The sequence below is a fragment of the Mus musculus genome, chromosome 12 (assembly GCF_000001635.26).
Source record: "Mus musculus strain C57BL/6J chromosome 12, GRCm38.p6 C57BL/6J".
Lineage (NCBI taxonomy): Eukaryota > Metazoa > Chordata > Mammalia > Rodentia > Muridae > Mus > Mus musculus.
This window is the reverse complement of record NC_000078.6, coordinates 69,785,459-69,803,287: the sequence shown is the minus strand read 5'-3', so window position 1 is coordinate 69,803,287 and position 17,829 is coordinate 69,785,459. Positions and strand designations below refer to the sequence as shown.

Genomic DNA, 17,829 nt, shown 5'->3' with positions numbered 1-17,829 from the left:
GGGGGGGGGGGGGAGCTCTTGAGGAAACAAGCTGGTGGGACAGCAGAACCATTGGACAATCACAGGAAGAAGGTGGCACGGCCGTGTCTTGTGAGCAGACACTTCAAGAACTTTTAGGCCAGACAGTGGTGGTGCACGCCTTTAATCCCAACACTTGGGAAGCAGAGGCAGGTAGATTTCTGAGTTCGAGGCCAGCCTGGTCTACAGAGTGAGCTCCAGGACAGCCAGGGCTACACAGAGAAACCCTGTCTTGAAAAGCCAAAAAGAAAAAAAAAGTAATAAATCAACTACATATTTCACCAGGTATGCTAATGCACACCTATAATCCATCCCTCAGGAGGGTGAGGCAGATCATGAGTCTTTTGAGGCCAGCCCAGACTATACATGGTGAGAGTCTATCTCAATAAACAAAACAACGATGCATTTCAAGGAACGTGTCCCAGAACATTAGATTCTAAATCAAAGAGCATAAGTCCTGAAGGTTAAACACCGAGGTATGCACACACACACAGAGACAGAGAGACAGAGACATGGGCACACACCACACAAAAGCAATGTAATGAAAAATATTGGGCAAAGTGAACATGATCAAAATACATGAAACTTGAAATTCAAAGATCTAATAAAAACAAACACCAAATCACATTAATTTCAAGGATACTGGCGTGATAGTTGGTTTACATAGCAAGAAATATAAACTGGGGGCTGGTGAGATGGCTCAGTGGGTAAGAGTACCCGACTGCTCTTCCAAAGGTCTGGAGTTCAAATTTCAGCAACCACATGGTGGCTCACAACCATCCGTAATGAGATCTGACTCCCTCTTCTGGAGTGTCTGAAGACAGCTACAGTGTACTTACATATAATAAATAAATCTTTAAAAAAAAAAAAAAAAGAAATATAAACTGATGCCTTCAGGTCTCAACAGAAGCCATGCCTTCAGATGAAGGACCTGAGACCACACCCAGCTTCAGCCACCCCATCTGTCACTCAGACACTGAAAGCATCAGTTGGAGAAACTGCAGCCTTCTCAGCCAATGGCACTGAGATATCTGGACATTCACATACAGAGTAAAACTAGATTTTACCTCTGCCCTGTCGAAGAGTCAGTTCAAAATGGACCAAAGGCCAGAATCTTTGAAACTGCGGAGGAAAATGTAGAGAGCACACTTCAGTATCCAGGCATGGGGAGGGACGTTATGAAAAGGATTCCGGCTGCTGGAGAAACAATAGAATTGGTAAGTGGAGTGAAATGAAAGGCTTCTGTGTAGCCAAGGAAGCAATGAAGAAATCATGCACAGCAGGCGAAACCTTTGCTAGCCACATCTCTAGTGGATAATGCCCAGAAAGTTCATCCAATCAAAAAGGGGACAGATATCTGGACAGTTCTTACCAGAAAAAAAAAAAAAAAAAATACAAGAACAAAAGTCCTATCAGAGGAAGGCAAATCAAAACCACTGAAGGCTGGAGAGATGGCCTAGCAGTTAAGAACATTTGCTGCTCTTACAAAGAACCTGGGTTTGAGTCCCAGGACCCACATTGGGGCTCACAACCAACTCTGTAACCCCAGTTCCAGGGGATTCACTAAGCATGCTGGTTATATGTACATACAGGCGAAATATTAATACACATAAAGTAAAATAAGCCTTAAAATGTATACATTGAGATTCTGTCTTCTTCAGTGGATATGGCTAGCAAAACCAGTGCTGATGAGTGCCTAGAGGGTTTAAGATAAAACCCTTACATACTACACAAAAATCATGGAGCTTCCTCCAATGCTGACGTCAGAACCACTGGACAGTCCCGCTCTATTGCTTCTGGGCGTACACACAAAAGAATCAGATTATCACAGAGTTAATGTGTAATTGTGGCATTACTCACAAGGACCCAAGTTACAGATTCGGCCCATGTGTATCATATGGACAGACTTGTGTAGTATGTATTCAAATAGAGTTCTAGTTTGTCATAAGGTTTAAACCCTGACAGCCCCTGGCATGTGTAGGTGCCAGGGCTGTTACCAGCAGCTTTCCCTAATATCAAACAAACACCCCTTTCTCTAATAGCGTGTGAACACCCCTTTCTCATGCCTGCACCAGGCTCTTCACGTAGGTGGGTGAGGTGCAATTTTAAGAACCTGAGAGTCGCATGACCGCATATCCTCACAGAGTTCCACATGTTACATTAAGTCCTCATCTTTAGAAAGTGCAGATACCTAAGAGAGAACGGTGCCTGAGCAGTTATGAATTCATTACAAGGCTCGGCTATGAAGAAAGGACCAGCAGAAAGAGGGATGCATTCTGGGCTGATGACATCAACAGAGACTAAGAAGCTATAAAGTGCCGCTTAGTGACACTTTAACAACAAAACCCTTACCACACGTGACAGTGACAGAGGTGCTTTGCTAAGTTAATCCCATATTCCCAAGTAACTTCAGCAAGCACAGTGCTTAGCAAACTCTGAAAACAAACGACACTGAACTTGGGCTCCGTGCCTTTCATCCTGGTGGTGGTTCTCAGATCCATCCTCCTGGATCATCTGCTTCACTGTGATCATCTTGGGATGACTGAAAGACCCAATGGGGCCCAGCACAGCTATCATGGCTCTGACAGGCCTTGCTTTTCTCCACCACTGCCCTAAGCTAGCCCCCAATGGCCACTTGCTCTTCCTGAGGCTGACCACCAAGGTCCAGCTATTGAAGTCCAGCAATCAAAAGCCCCCTTTGGGTCATCTATCATGCCCAATTAAAATTAAACACCTCATTCTAGCAACAGGTTTCTCCCTTTTCCTTTGTAGATTGCTATTTGCCTATGGGCCACATCTGTCTCCTCCCTATCCAGAGGCTGTCCTTTGTCCTCTGGGACAAACACTCCCACCCCTCTTTTTTGCTCCTTCACTCTTGTCCTCTGTCTCATGTCTTTGTCCCTTATCCCTGCCCTCTGTCTCTCTGGGGAAAATAAATCGCCTTTTGTGCCGAGAACTTGGTCTTGGAGTGTCTTGAGCCAATTTCCAAGGTTCCTTATGGCATCTTTTATGAAGATACAAGGGAACACTGGTTTTTATTGTCAAAAATGTCTAAAGCCAATCTCTGTAGCTTTCCTGCTTCTTTGTATTCTCTCTTAGATCAGAAATATTCTAGAACCACCAATACTTTTAACATATATCTTAAAATTAATTGTGCCTCGTGTCTTTAATCCCACCACACTTGGGAAGCAGAGGCAGGTGGATCTCTAAGTTGGAGGCCAGCCTGGTCTACAAAGTAAGTTTTTAGGACCACCAGGGCTATTACACAGTTACACAGAGAAACCCTATCTTGGAAAAATAATAAATAAATAAATGCCAGTTTTGAAGAGTATAAACAGTTAACGCAGCCTATATTTGTGTGTGTGTGTGTGTGTGTGTGTGTGTGTTGTGTACATAGGTACATGAGTGAAGATTGGCATCTATTCCTCTGTTGTTTTCCAACTTTTTTTTTTTTTTTTTGAGAAGACATCTCTTGTTGAATGAGGAGCTTGTAATGTCAGCTTGACTGGCTGGGAAGCCTCAGGGAATCGCTTGTCTCCCAACCTTTCTCCACCCCATCACCAGGCTTGCAGATAACTCTCTAGGGCCCAGTTTTACACACAGAAAAACTGGGTTCTGCTGCTCTGTGTTCTTGGATAGAGATGCGGCTGCCTCCAGAAGCTGTGTGTATTATATAGAGTTAAACCCAGAGGCAGGGGCAGGGTTAGTGCATACAGCCAAACACGGAGGCAGGGATACTACATACATACAGTCAGGGTTTATGGTATACAGCTCAGTCAAGGAGACAGGTTTAGCCAATCTCGGTAGGAGCAGGTTCTGTAGGGGAGCAGTCTTCAGGCAATAAATAAATACCCAGGGAAGAAAGCTGTAGTGAACACTTTTTACACACACTGTCCACATCCACACATGGACCAGAGGGAAGGCTTGGCCATTTGCCTCCAAGTTGCACACTGGTGGATGGGAGAAGCTTTGCCATTTTCACATTGGTTTGAGGCTAGGGTCCTTGACATGGTTGGCTCATGTCAACAGCACCCATTCCCTTAGGACTTTACTCTCTCAAGGGCTTCCTCCACACTCCACACATTGTGGTATTTCTTAGTAGATAGCTAATAGTCTGATTCCTTATGACTTTTTCAGACATCACTTGCCACTCTTGTGGAGAACCCAGGTTCAATTCCCAGTACCCACGTGGTGACTCAGAACCATGCAGACCCAGGAGATTGAATGCCTTCCTGTTATCTATGTGAGCACTCAGGCACTTGGTATGCACAGAGGCAGGCAAAACATACACATGCATAAAAATAAATAAATTTTAAAAACCAACAAAGGTCTTGGAGCAGTGGTTCTCAGCCTTCCTAATGCTGCAATCCTTTAATACAGTTCCTCATGTTGTGGTGACCCCCAACCATAAAGCTATTTTTGTTTCTAATTCATAACTGTAATTTTGCTACTGTTATGATTCAAAATGTAAATATTTTTTGTAGATAGAGGTTTGCCAAAAGAGTCTCAACTCACAGGTTGAAAACCACTGTCCTAGAGGAAGAGGTACTTTGAAAGGACTGGCTTCCGTATTACACATAAAAACCTAGGTCAGCTTTATGTGGGATGTGAAACATCTTACTCACTTGTTGGCTGGGCTGGGCAGTGGTGGCGAACACCTTTAATCCCAGCACTTCGGAGGCAGAGGCAGGTGGATTTCTTTTTTTTTTTTTTAAGATTTTATGTATTTATTTATTATATGTAAGTACACTGTCGCTGTCTTCAGACACTCGAGAAGAGGGAGTCAGATTTCGTTACGGATGGTTGTGAGCCACCATGTGGTTGCTGGGATTTGAACTCCGGACCTTCGGAAGAGCAGTCGGGTGCCCTTACCCACCAGCAGGTGGATTTCTGAGTTCAAGGCCAGCCTGGTCTACACAGTGAAATCCAGGACAGCCAAGGGGCTACACAGAGAAACCCTGTCTCAAAAAATAATAAATAAATAAAAATTGTTGGCTGGCCCCACATGTAAAGTCAAAGACACTTGGTTCTTTTATTTTTAAGATTTATTTATTTTATGCATATGAGTACACCACCATTACTTTCTTCAGACACATCAGAAGAGTGCACCAGACCCCATTACAGATGGTTGTGAGCCACCATGTGGTTGCTGGGAATTGAACTCAGGACCTCTGGAAGAGCAGTCGGTGCTCTTAACCACTGAGCCATCTCTCCAGCCCACACTTGGCTCTTTTAAACTTACATTGTTCTCCCAATACTTAAATGACTCACTAACCTTGCCCATATCAATGAACAATAAAAACATTTTCCCCTGCCTGGATCTGTAGTGTTTTTACAGGACTGGTTAGGAAGACTGTGGATCTAGCTTCTCTTCAAGTTGTTGCATGTTGAGATTTGACCATCAGGTCTGCCCTAGTGTCAGAGTCAAGAGGCCCTGGAGGTCAAGGGCAGAAGATGATTCCCAAGGTGTTCTTAGGTGTTCTGACTTCATTTGGAAACAGATAGCTCTGAGTTTGAACCTTGGATCCACCCAGGTGGCAGAGGGACTGACCTATTCCATACTGATTGGCATCTCAGGGCCTCAGCAACTGCTGTAGAGCAGACAACTACTTCTGTCTGTTTAGTAACTACTAAAGCTGGTGAAGGCCTGTAGGGTTTGAGTATAGATTAGAGAAAACATGGACACTGAGCCTGAGATGTAAGCATCCTCATGGCAATGACTAAGGATCCTTTTTATGTGCCCCCAAAACAATGCCCTTTCCAAATTCACTTAAAGAGGGGGAAACAGATGTGAGGAATTTCCTCAAGTTGCTAAATAGTGTCCTCTTCCGATGTCTGTGGCTGAATTCTCTCCTCCTTATAAGAAACAGAATTAAGGAAAATACTGCTGGTGTTGGGCCTGGGATCAGCACACAGACAAAGCAACACCATCCCATCCAAATCGGTAGAGGTGGCTTCTCCTGAGCGTTGAGACTGCTGCAGGTGGAGAGGCTGCTGGGGGACATGAGGAGGAAGAGTGACGAGCAAGCCTCATCTCCCAGAAAAGTTCAAAAGGAAGGAGGGTTGCGCTGCATTGCACGGGATAAACACAGTGAGACCAATTGAGTAATCCCAGTATGGACCCCTAAGCATTGGCTACTACTGGCAAACAGGAAGGAAGGTTCTAGAGTCACAAGGCCAGCATACTAATACATATCTACAGCCAGCGAGCTGTGTCTCCTGAATTACTCATCCTCTCTGACTCTGTTTTCCCCTCTAAATCCTCAGGATAATATTGTCTGTGACATGTTTAAGCACAGTGCCCATCTTGAAGTGAATGTTCAGCGGTTGGATAAGGTTGATATCGTTGCCCAGGCAACATGCCTGGGATGAGACAGCAGTAAGAAGGTACCAATCCTAGTGTGACTCCAAACCACACACACACACACACACACACACACACACACACACACACACACACTGCTCTTTGCACATGTGTGAAGAAACCCCATAGACCAGGCCATCTCTCAGCTTTCTGAGAGCGTCAACCTGGGAGTTACACTTTGCTATTGAAACCAGTTCTGCCCTTGCCAACAGAAAGGGCCTTTGATTTGACGGCCTGTGCCCATAGTATCTTCTTCTGTGGTGACATGGATTGTTGGTGTCCCTTTCAAAGTTGTTCTCTAATATTTTGCTCCAATTTCTCTCCAAACAGAACAACTCAGAGCTGGAAGTCACCCTGGCTTTCTGGTTCACTGCCTGCTTAGGCCTAAGTAGCCAAAATACTACCGCCGGATCTGGCCCTGTTCCACAATTCTTGGGCACTGAACCTTGTGGAGTCCATAAAGTTAGTTTTCCAAACAAACTTTATTTAACCTGATCTGAACTTTCTACAAGGTAGCTCTGGAAAAATTCACATATCTACAACCTCACTTCATTTCAAAGTATTTTCATAATTGCCAAAAAGAAACATTTACCAACACAACTATATTATGGGCCATCAAACCAACCTTAACATATTTCAGATCATTTAAATTATACACAACCAGCTAACTGAAAACAACGGAATTCAACTGGAAATCAATTATCTGGAAAAAAAATCATTTAAATTATACAAAACCATGAAATTCAATTGGAAATCAATTAGAGAAAGGTATTTGGAAAGTTCTTAAACCATTGGAAATTAAATAACTCACTTAAAAATAATCCTTAGGTCAAATATGAACTCATGAGGGAGAGTATAAAATATTGTGAACTGAATGAAAGTAAAACATAACTCATGAGGAGGTCTGTGATGCCTTCACAGTGACCTGGGGGAATTTCTGTCATTACAGTCATATTTAAACAAAGAAATACCTAAAATCAATGATTAAAACAAAGCAATACAAACAAACAAAAAAACTGCCAAAAACAAAACAAAGAGTGGAAGAGATGGAAATCAATACATTAAAATACAGAAAACAAAGAAACCAACAAAGTGAGCAAATAAAATCAACAAGCCGAATTGGAGAAAGCATTTACCAGTATCAAGAATGAAACAAAGCCTGGCATGATGGCACAGGAGTAGCCTGGGTGCCACAGTGAGACAGGGACTCCAACAAACAACAAGGAGCCGGAAAGAGAACAGCACTGTAGATCCAACAGACAACAACGCAATGTGGAGATGCTGGCAAACTGAATCCAATAAATTCATTTATCTAGGCAAAGTAGACAAATTCACTGAACAAAAGAAACTAACAAAGCTCTCTCAAAAACAAGTAGATGTCCTTAATGGTCCTCCAATTTCTTAAGGAAGTCGAATTTGTAATTACAATTATTTCAATAAAGAAAATTCTAGGCCTATGTGGAGTTAGTAGCAAATTTTACCACACACTTAGAGGAACTCAGAATATCAACCAAAAGTAGATACCTTTTAAATACACAAGAACAAGAAATGTTGCCCAGATTATCTGTGAATCAACCTCACTAGACTAAATAAATAAATAAATAAATAATAATAAGACCACAGATTAATGTATCTCAAAAAACAAAAAATGTCTAGCAATGAAAGTAGAAAGCCACTGAGCAGTCAAAAGCAATTACCGCTCTTGCAGGGAACCCAAGTTCTCTGCACCTACCCCATGCTCACAAACATATCTCCAGTTCCAGGGGATCCAAAGTCTTCCTCCGACTTCCTTGGAGACCAAGCATGCATATGGCTCACAAACCATACATGCAGGTAATCCACTAACACATAAAATAAAAATGAATACATCTTTAAAAATCAACCAAAATTAAATATTTCTGATCTAACCCAGCAGTGTCTCAGAGTGACAGAGCACAAGGGTCTATCCGAGGAATCAAAGCTTGGTCCAGTATTTTACTAGTCAGTGCCATTCAGTGTGCCAACAGACTTAAGGCAGAAAAATCATACAGCCATCTCAATAGGCAAGGATGGGGGTGGATATGGCCATCTCAATAGGCAAGGAGGGAGTGGGAGATGGTTTGGTGGTTAAAGTGCTGCCATGAAGCATGGAGACCTGCGTTTGGATCCCCGAAAGCACGTGAATGCTGGGTGTTCTTAGCAGGCTGCCTGATGTTCCAGCCTTAAAAGGTGCAGCTGGGGCCCCACAGAGCAAGCTGGCAGTGAGACTGGCCATGTGGGTGGCTCCTTGGAGAACAAGATCGGAGAGCCACAGATGACTCCTGACTTCGGTCCTCTATTTACACACATGTATACCTGCACACATGCAAAGGTGCACACACATACTGTGCACACATGAAAATGGAAAACGAAATTGAAGTAGAGAATTTAATAAGTTCTGCACTTGCTGGTGATTTTTTTTTAAAGGAAATCAATTCTTGTTATCTAAGGAAATAGGAATTAAAGAGAACTTATTGACACTATAAAAGGGTAGTTCTATTTTTGCACAACAAATCACCCAGAGTGTAACAAGAAACATTTGTCTCTCAGGCTAGTTATCCAGGTTTGGCTCAAGTGGATCCTCCGGTCCTCTTTTTCACAGGTTAAACTGAATTTGTCAGTGGAGTATGGAGACCACCTTCCCGACTCACTCACAGGGATGCTGACAGGACTAACTTTCTCAGTTCTTCCCTGCCTCTTGGTCTGTCAGGTCCTCTCTGTGGAGTACTCGAAGCTTTCCCCAGAGCAGTGAGGGCACCCAAGGCAGAGTCACACTCTCCATCACTTTGTGGCATTCCATCACTTGGCATGTTTGAGTCCTTAAAGATAAGTCACTAGATAGATAGACATACTCTTGGGTCTGCTTCCTCAAATGGCAGATTGTGTAATTGAACGGGACTGTCAAGAAAAAAAATGGAAAGAGTGAAAGATTTCGGGATATCAAAGGTTCATTCGAAATCAAGCAAGTAACAAGTCCTAGGTGTTTCTGAGAGCGCTCAGCTGGGGTGGATTATGTCATTTCATTGCAGCCTTTGTTCGCTCTGAGCATACCATGCGCACGTTTTATTCGCTTTGAATACACACACAGTGTACACTGCCTTGCAAATACCTTCATTTGGCTCAGCAGGAGCCAACACCACCTGAAACACCTTCTGTCAGATTTAAGACTTTTGCATCTTTTAAGCACAGTGCTGTTTCTGTAAGTACTTCATGGTTTAACTGTGGGGAAACAACTGTTGTTAATGCTTTGCTGTAGTTCGTCAGCCTGTAAGTATCCAAATACTATCTCCTTAGTTTGTGTTCTTAGAACATTTGTTTTTTTCAAAATCACTGTTTGAATTACTGACTGAGTCTCTCTCTCTCTTTTTTTTTTTTTTTTTTGAATCTATTAAATGAATTTTGGCTTGGGGTTTAGAACAAATTTTCCAAGAATTTTTTAATGTCCCTAAGTATGCTACTGCGGTTCTGTATATCATAGTTATACTGTTTTGGTGCCAAGTATTATAAAATCAAGGAATTGGTCAACTTTTTTTTTTTTTCTTTTTTTTTGGTTTTTCGAGACAGGGTTTTCTCTGTATAGCCCTGGCTGTCCTGGAACTCACTTTGTAAACCAGGCTGGCCTCAGACTCAGAAATCCGCCTGCCTCTGCCTCCCAAGTGCTGGGATTAAAGGCGTGCACCACCACACCCAGCTGAATTGGTCAACTCTTAAAAACAAAGATACTCTTGCAACATCAAATGTTCTTTATAGGAAGAAAAACGAGCATATTCATTTTGTTTTTAATAAGTGATAAAATTATATAGACACCAAAGAATTAGTGTGTATGAGAGAGAGAAAAAGAGAGAGGGAAAGAGAGAGAGAGAGAGGTGCATAAGGGGTGGTATTTTTTTGAGACAGGATCTAGGCTGGCTTGAACTGCCTGTGAGGCCTGGGAATAGACTTTAACCTTCCTGGTCCTCCTACCTTTAGCTCCCAAGTGTTAGATTTACACGAATATGTCACTAGTCCTGGCTCTCCAAGAATTATTTTAAAAATAATTTTTTCATGATTTAATTTTAGAAAACGTTTGACTTGTAAGCTTACTTTATATACCTATATAACCTGAAGACAGTTAAAAGCTTCTCGTGAAAAAAAGGACAGAGTGAGCAAAGCTCAAGAAGGCCCACAAGGGCATAGCTGTCAGGAGGCAGGTCATTAAGCGTCCTCTTAGAGGCTGCCTACAGCAAGCGTAAGTGAATAAGTGAATAAACAATTAACCACCAATGTGCTTACTAGCATAAGACTGCTTTCAATAACAACTCAGAGCAGTGTGGTCTTGCCATCACACAGAAGAACCTACCCAGTGAAAAGAGAAAGTGATAAAGAAAAATCAAAATGTCCCTACTTGGTGGTCCCTATAAACAACTCTCTTAAAAGGTGAAGGAGAACATTGTCAGAGACAGGAACAATAACAGCAATCCTGTCTCCCACTGGGGGCACCTACCTGGCGAGCACAGGGTCCTGAGCTCCACCCAAGTATGGAAATTAGTAATAAGATCGCCATCTTGTACTTAATTCAATCAACTAGAGGGGTTTTGTTTGTTTGTTTGTTTGTCCTTCTGCCTTTTGCCATGTCCCAAGTGAGAACTGCAGCCCACTGGGGAAGAGAGAGGTGTTGGCGCCAAAAAATTTCCATAAGTCTCTTAGAATCCTGAAGCGAGAACACATCTATAGGGAAGGTTAAAAGTCAAATTCATATTAAAACCATTAGAAGCCATTAACCATCTATTTTAATAGCTAAATCCGCTGGTGAGATGGCTCAGCAGTTAAGAGAGCTGACTGCTCTTCCATAGGTCCTGAGTTCAAATCCCAGCAACCACATGGTAGCTCACAACCATCCGTAATGAGACCTGACGCCCTCTTCTGGAGTGTCTGAAGACAGCTACAGTGTACTTACATGTAATAATAGATAAATAAATATTTTTAAAAAATAGTTAAAGCCAAAAGGACCGCAAGGATGCCGGGCACTGGGGACATTGCAGGTGGGAAGGTAAAATGGAAAAGATAAGCTCAATGTGCAGAGGTCTCCCGCTAAGGATTTCCCCAAGAAAAATGAAGACCTGGCTTCACAGAAAGCACCATGCACGGCGTCTATAGCGGCTTCATGTATAATCACCCCACACTGGAAACAATCCAAATATCCTTCAACCAGGATTGAATAAACAAATAAATACCAGTCAGTACGTTCATACAACAGAACGCTACCCGGCAATAAACAGGAAGACACTGCTGCTAAATGCAAGATGTGTGTGGCTCTCAGATGTATTCTGTGAAGTGAGAATCTGACTCAATAAAAGCTGTGCACTGTATGTTTCCATGTACGCGATATTCTGGGCAAGGCAAAGCTATCGAGAAGACAAAAGTCAAAAAGAGTAGGCATTCACATTTGCACATGATTTCTGGGGAGGGTCCCAGACCACCACGAGTCTATTCTAGTAACTCATTATACCTCTACCCTTTGCCAGGCAGCCGTCACGCTCGGTATGCCCAGACCCAGCTTCCTCTTGAGCTCTGTGTACATTTGCATCGCACGTTCCTTGCCCCGGGTTGGCCAGGTTTCACATCGTGCGTTTTCTCTGCTGTAGCCCTGCCGCCAGCACACAAGCACCTCGGCGCCTAGCATAGGGGATGGAAGGGCTGACAAAATGTAGAGGCTGTCTGTGCGATCCTTATTTCAAGATTTCCTGCATCCATCAACTGCCACTGTCACTGTACTGAAACAGGTTCAATAAGAAGGTGATTGGGGAAAGAGTCAAGGCAATCAAAGCAGGCTCTGCACCGCCAAGACCCCACTACATGGGAGGGAAGGCCATCCTGCCTCCCTCTATTGCCTCACTCTCTCTCATTCATTTTTCGAAGCTGCAGCACCGAGCAATTGCTGTCCTCCGGGGTTCACAGGCGAGGAACGGACACCAAGGAGTGGACGTAATAAGGTATGGACCTGGTCACCCTAGCCCGAGCAGGCTGCTAGGACAGCCTGGGAGCAGGCGTTCTCCCTGCAAACTCTCCATGCTGTGATTTCCACGATTTAAACCCTCTGGACCTGCAGCGCGGGGTCAGGGACCCGGCCAAGTGGCTGCGGGTACAGCAGGGCGGAGGGCGGCCCCGCCCAACCGGCGCGGTTCCCATGGGGATCGCAGCAGTCACCCAGCCGAGCTGCAGGCTGCTGTGCTAGAGCTGGGCCGAGAGGCGCCTCAGGAGTCAGGGTGGGAGGTCCCCACAGTCCCTGCAGTTCCCGCAGTCCCCACGGGCCCGGTTGCCCAGCCGGTGTCCTCTTCCGGAGGGAATTGAGACCCGAAACTAGAACCGGGGAAGCCCTTCGCCTTCCTGGTGCTCCAGCCAGCTCAAGTGTCTTAGATCGTATGAACCATAACGTTAAAAAGATAGATTATCTTACAGCTCGGCTCGTTTTTGGATGCTGGCTACATCTTTAGCTCGAGGGAATGAAACAGACAACTGAAATTAGGTCACCCATGGCAGCCACCTGTAGACTCCCAGCCTTGACCGCGATGTCATTGCTGGGTGGGGGTGGAGTCCACACCTGGCTGATCCTTATTCTTTAACTCGCGCCTTGTTTTCTCTAGATCGCGGACGACAGCCCTTACTTGATGAGGCTCGAGAGAGGTCAGTTCATAAACGACCTTTAAAAACTATATGAAAATCCGTTCTCAAGAAGACTTGCTCCTCCTCTGTAATGGAAAAATATGAAAAAATTGGAAAGATTGGAGAAGGCTCCTATGGGGTAGTGTTCAAGTGCAGAAACAGGGACACGGGTCAGATCGTGGCCATCAAGAGGTTTCTGGAAACCGAAGATGACCCTGTCATAAAGAAAATCGCCCTTCGAGAAATCCGCATGCTCAAGGTAGCTAATTTGCTTTTTCTGTGCTAGATAGATGCTCTGGGCTGAGGCTCTGCCCTCTTCCCACACAGCCTTTGTCTTCAATGGCACAAATCAGAGTCTGTGCGCAGAGAACGGATTATGTAAGAGTAAGAAGGTGGACAGGAGAGGTGTGGGGCTCTCTTGGCGTCAACTGCAGACAGTCTTTTCACGGGTCTCTAAGAAGCAGAATTTAAAACAACTCGACTTTGCTAGAGTTTTTGAGTTTTGAGCTTCCAGCTTGTTTTCATTTTGTATTTTTAACCCATTGTCCTGTTTTCTTGGGCTATATATGCATCTGTATATGTGTGTTCATGTGTGCGCGCATAAATGTGTGTGTGTGTGTGTGTGTGTGTGTGTGTGTGTGTGTGGCATTTGGAAGCCAAAGGTTAACACTAGCCATCTTCTTCAACCATTTTCCCCCTTGTATATGGATACAGTGTCTCACTAGGATTGCTAGCCAGTGCTCTCCAGGATCTAGTACTGGGATTGCAGGTGGACAGCTGCCCTCGGGCAGCATTTATTGTGAGTGTTGGAATCTAAGCTTAGGTCCTTGGACAAAGGTGTTCATTACAAGACAAAAGTGTGTTCCCTCTTATTCTGGAAAGAGGCTTCTCTGAATTTCTCAGAGGCAATGCAGCTGCTACTGCAGGATGAGGCAGGCCATGGATGGCTCCCATGGGGAATCAACTGTGCTTCAGAAAGTGTGGCCTCGGTGTTCTGTCCAGACCCTGGCCAAGTGTATGAGTGGATGATGCTCTCAGAAGGGGTGAACTCAAATGTTTGTGCCGGTTCCCAGCTGGGGTCCTCTGCCTACTCTCCTCCACACAGCCAGTGTTGCACTCTGCTCTCGTGAGCCACTGACCATGTCCACTTTCTCAGTAGAAGCTGATAGCTGCCTTACTCTTTATTTAGCATCATCATTGTCAATATTATTACTACTTTGTGGTGTTAAGGATTGAACCCAGAGACTTTATCAAATTAACAAAACCTTCTCTCACCGAGGCACATTCCCAGTCTTCAATGGGTTGATTTACTCAATAATAATAGTAATAATAATAATAATAATAATAGGCTAGAAAGATGGCTCAGTGCATAAATGTGCTCACCACCAAACTGATAGCCTCAATTTGATCCCTTGGTCCTACATGATAGGAGAGAATCGATTCCCCCAAGTTGTCCTCTGACCTCCATGGTACACAGTAACACTTATGTGTTCCATCCACCAAAATTAGTGTTCCCAGGAGCACGGTGGCTGTTCTCTTTGGCTCAGAGAATGTCCTCTCCGACCTCCCAGCACAGGTACGTGTATCTCAGCACATTTTATTATCACTGTGTTTCCAGGTGTAGCTCCCCGAGTTTCTCCTTCCAAGTCAATGCTAACTGAGTGAGAATCAAGGCCCCCAGGTTGACCTCTGACCCCACAGTGCTGTGTAGCAACTGTGTGTTCACCTACCTAAATAAATAACAATGTGAGGTGTGTGGTGAACACCACAGAGCGTGTGAAAGCAGGAAGCCCCCACCCTCTACACCAGGTGCTCAATGTTTCTCCTCTAGTCTGAGTAAGGTGGTGGGAGATTACTGGTTTTATGTCTCTTTAGCTCCAACTCTTCAAAATTATATGATATTCCTAATATCCAGTATGTACTCGGTGAATATATGATACCTAAGTGAATTGAGGATTTGTTAAATGAAGTCATATTTTCTTCATTGATCCAATAATTCTTACTGAGCCTAACTGTACCTTAAAAGAGTGTTGTGCAAAGATGTTTCACAAGCTCAGCTCTTGGGAAGTAGGTGGAGTGAAATCTACCTACTACCACCCTTTTCACTTCTGGTGTACTGAGACTCTAATGAGCAGAGCCTGTGTCACTGACATTGGGTCCCAGGGGGGGCTGGCAAGAGCTCTTCTGGTGCCGTTGATTAAAGAGAGCAAGTTAGAAGCGGATTTCGACGTTTGAGCGAGACTGAGATAAAGCAGCTGTGTTTGCGGTGGGCTGAGCTGGACCTTGAGGTGAAGCTCTGTGGTTCTAGGGGAAAGGGAGACTAATCTCGGTGGGAAACGCAGGTCGACACTACAGGGCCCCCTGCAACTAGGGGAGCTCCTAGGGAGGGTTATTGGATGCACAGTGAGAAGCATGATCCCAGATGAAGAGAAACACTCAGAGTGAGACCTCAAAGCAAAGGACAAAGGATGCTCAGTGGCCACAGGCCAGACAGGTGAGGGCTGACCCAGACAGCCCCTTCCAGAAGCCAAAGAACGGCTGCTGAGGTAGGAAGGGGGACTTTGATCATCATGCTAAATTATCTGTTTTTCTTCTGAAAAGGATAGATAGCCAAGAGGAGGAGGAGGTAGAGGAAGAAAAGGAGGAGGAGGAAGTGGAGGAAGAGGCTTTGGTTTTTTTGAGACAGGGTTTCTCTGTATAGCCCCTGCTCTCCTGGAGCTCCCTTTGCAAGTCATGCTGGCCTTGAACTCACATATCTCCCTGCATCTGCCTCTTGAGTGCTGGGATTAAAGGCATGTGCCACCACTGCCCAGTCCACTGAGATTACATTTTATGAAAAGGTTGTCATTTGCAGACTTTTGGACTCATGGCCCACGACATTTCAAAACACATTTTTTTTTTCTCCTTCTCAACTGAGTTAGAGTTGTCAGGATTTCTCCTGTTAAGTATGCGGAGCGTTGTCTGGCACCACCAGACCCTGCTGTGTTTGTGCTTTCTTTTCCCATTCCTTGCAACAGTCTTATGCTGTAGACCAAGCCAGCCTTGGACCCCAAGGTAGAGGTTGAACCCACCAGGGTCTCTCTCCTAAACTAGGCAAGTGCTATACCCTGAGCCACACCCTCAGCCTAGTCAAGACCTAAAAACAACAATGACAAAACCAACCAACAACAATCTACTATCTTAACCAGCTCTTCTTAGAAGATCAGACACTTAAATATCAAAGAGAAAGCTAAGAAGGGAATCCTTTGTGGGAAACATGGCCTCCCTGAGAGAGGACAACTGGCAATAGCATCTAGCTTCCCCTACATCGGACGTGTCTATGTTGAGTGTTGTGTGTCATTGTGTGTCTGTGTATTGCTGGTCCCTTTTCGTAGCTTCAGCACCCATGAATGACACAGCCATCATTTTCTTATCTTCTGTAAACTTCATGACTGCAAATATTACATCTGGGGACAAAAAGGTTCCCAGATCAAGTGCCATCCTGCACAGAGGATGTACAGCTCGTAAGACGGAATGCCCTTTGTGTGGTTCTAGTTGCCTCTGAGGGAATGGTCCCTGGGATCTCATATTGGAACAAAATTGAGAATTCCCTGTGCAAATCCTTTCCAGACTGTACTTTGCAGGGCTGTGAGGCCCAGGAACCGCTTTGCCCTTCCTAAGTCTCTGGTTGTTTCTTTGTAAGCAGGTGTAATTGTGGGAGGTAATTGTCTAGCAACCAACTGGATCGTCTGTAAGGTTTTGCCTCTTCTGCTTTCCCTCTCTGGTGTAAAGCCCATCAGGAGCTTATAGCCAGGAGGATTATATCATCAAGGCCTCTATCTTGCTAAGTTTTTTTTTTCTTTCCAAAAACAAAAACTGAAAACACTACAAATAGCATTGTTTTATAGCACCTGGAGAAAAAACTGTTTGTTTTTTACAAAACAAATCTGTTGGTTTGTTTGTTTGTTTTAAATCTGGTTTTTAGTAGAAATAAACCACTACGTAAACGAGATGTAAGCCTATGCTCACCAAGATGCCTTGTGGGAGTCAACTCTTCAATATCTTAATTACCAATCAGGATTTTTCTGGATTATATAATTGAGCTTGTAAAAAGAAAAAAGAAAAACAAAAGTCAATCTGTCTCATTGGCGCACGCCTTTAATCCCAGCACTCGGGAGGCAGAGGCAGGCTTGGTCTACAGAGTGAGTTCCAGGAGAGCCAGAGCTATACAGAGAAACCCTGTCTCAAAAAACCAAACCAAAAAAAATTATATATATATATATATATATATATATATATATATATATATATATATGTGTGTGTGTGTGTGTGTGTGTGTGTGTGTGTGTGTGTGTGTGTGTCAAACAATTGCTCTGGTTAAAGTCAGTCAGATCATCCTCTAGGGACAATTAATATCATCCTAGTGAGTGACAGGGATAAGATTGTGCTGAGGTATGTAAGCCCAGTGTGTCATTGTCATTTTCCAGTCGACTTTCTGGAATACCAAGCAAAGAATGAAGCACCTTCTGCGGGTGTTTTTGGTGAGATGTTTGTGCACAAGATAGCGGACTTGCCCACTGACAAGCACGTGCAGAACCCCGCAACACCCAGGCACTATTCTTCGCTGCCACGCCCATGTGTTCTAGCAATACCAGTAATAAACAAGTAAGCTGTAAAAAAGAAAGCAGGTTCAGGGGAAAGGGAAGGGTGTGTGTTGTGTTAGAAGCCCACACCAGGTCAAACAGTTCCACGTGAGGTTTATTGTAGGAGAAAAGAGCAAAGGTGGCTGCGAAGGAGAACGGAGAGAA

The 17,829-nt window shown here is 44.1% G+C and overlaps 1 protein-coding gene and 1 long non-coding RNA gene across 5 annotated transcripts in view; one reads left to right on the top strand and one right to left on the bottom strand.

The window, feature by feature from the left end:
- The window catches only part of 4930512B01Rik (RIKEN cDNA 4930512B01 gene), a 51,537-nt gene extending 38,593 nt beyond the window's left edge, over positions 1-12,944 (bottom strand). The window contains exons 1-2 of the long non-coding RNA NR_033573.1: positions 12,837-12,944; positions 1,086-1,215 (exon numbers count right to left, since the gene is read on the bottom strand). This is a non-coding gene — a long non-coding RNA (RIKEN cDNA 4930512B01 gene). The remainder of the gene's footprint in view (positions 1-1,085; positions 1,216-12,836) is intronic.
- Cdkl1 (cyclin-dependent kinase-like 1 (CDC2-related kinase)) overlaps positions 12,092-17,829 on the top strand; it is a 46,030-nt gene continuing 40,292 nt past the window's right edge. Inside the window, exons 1-3 of one of the 4 annotated variants that reach the window (XM_017315203.2) lie at positions 12,092-12,175; positions 12,299-12,372; positions 13,024-13,301. In XM_017315203.2, coding sequence (XP_017170692.1) covers positions 13,134-13,301 — 168 coding nt within the window. In that variant the 5' untranslated portion in view covers positions 12,092-12,175; positions 12,299-12,372; positions 13,024-13,133. Of the gene's footprint in view, positions 12,176-12,288; positions 12,373-12,580; positions 12,646-12,823; positions 12,906-13,023; positions 13,302-17,829 lie in introns of those variants that run through there. The other 3 variants (XM_011244176.3, NM_183294.2, XM_011244177.3) reach the window with 3 other exon arrangements.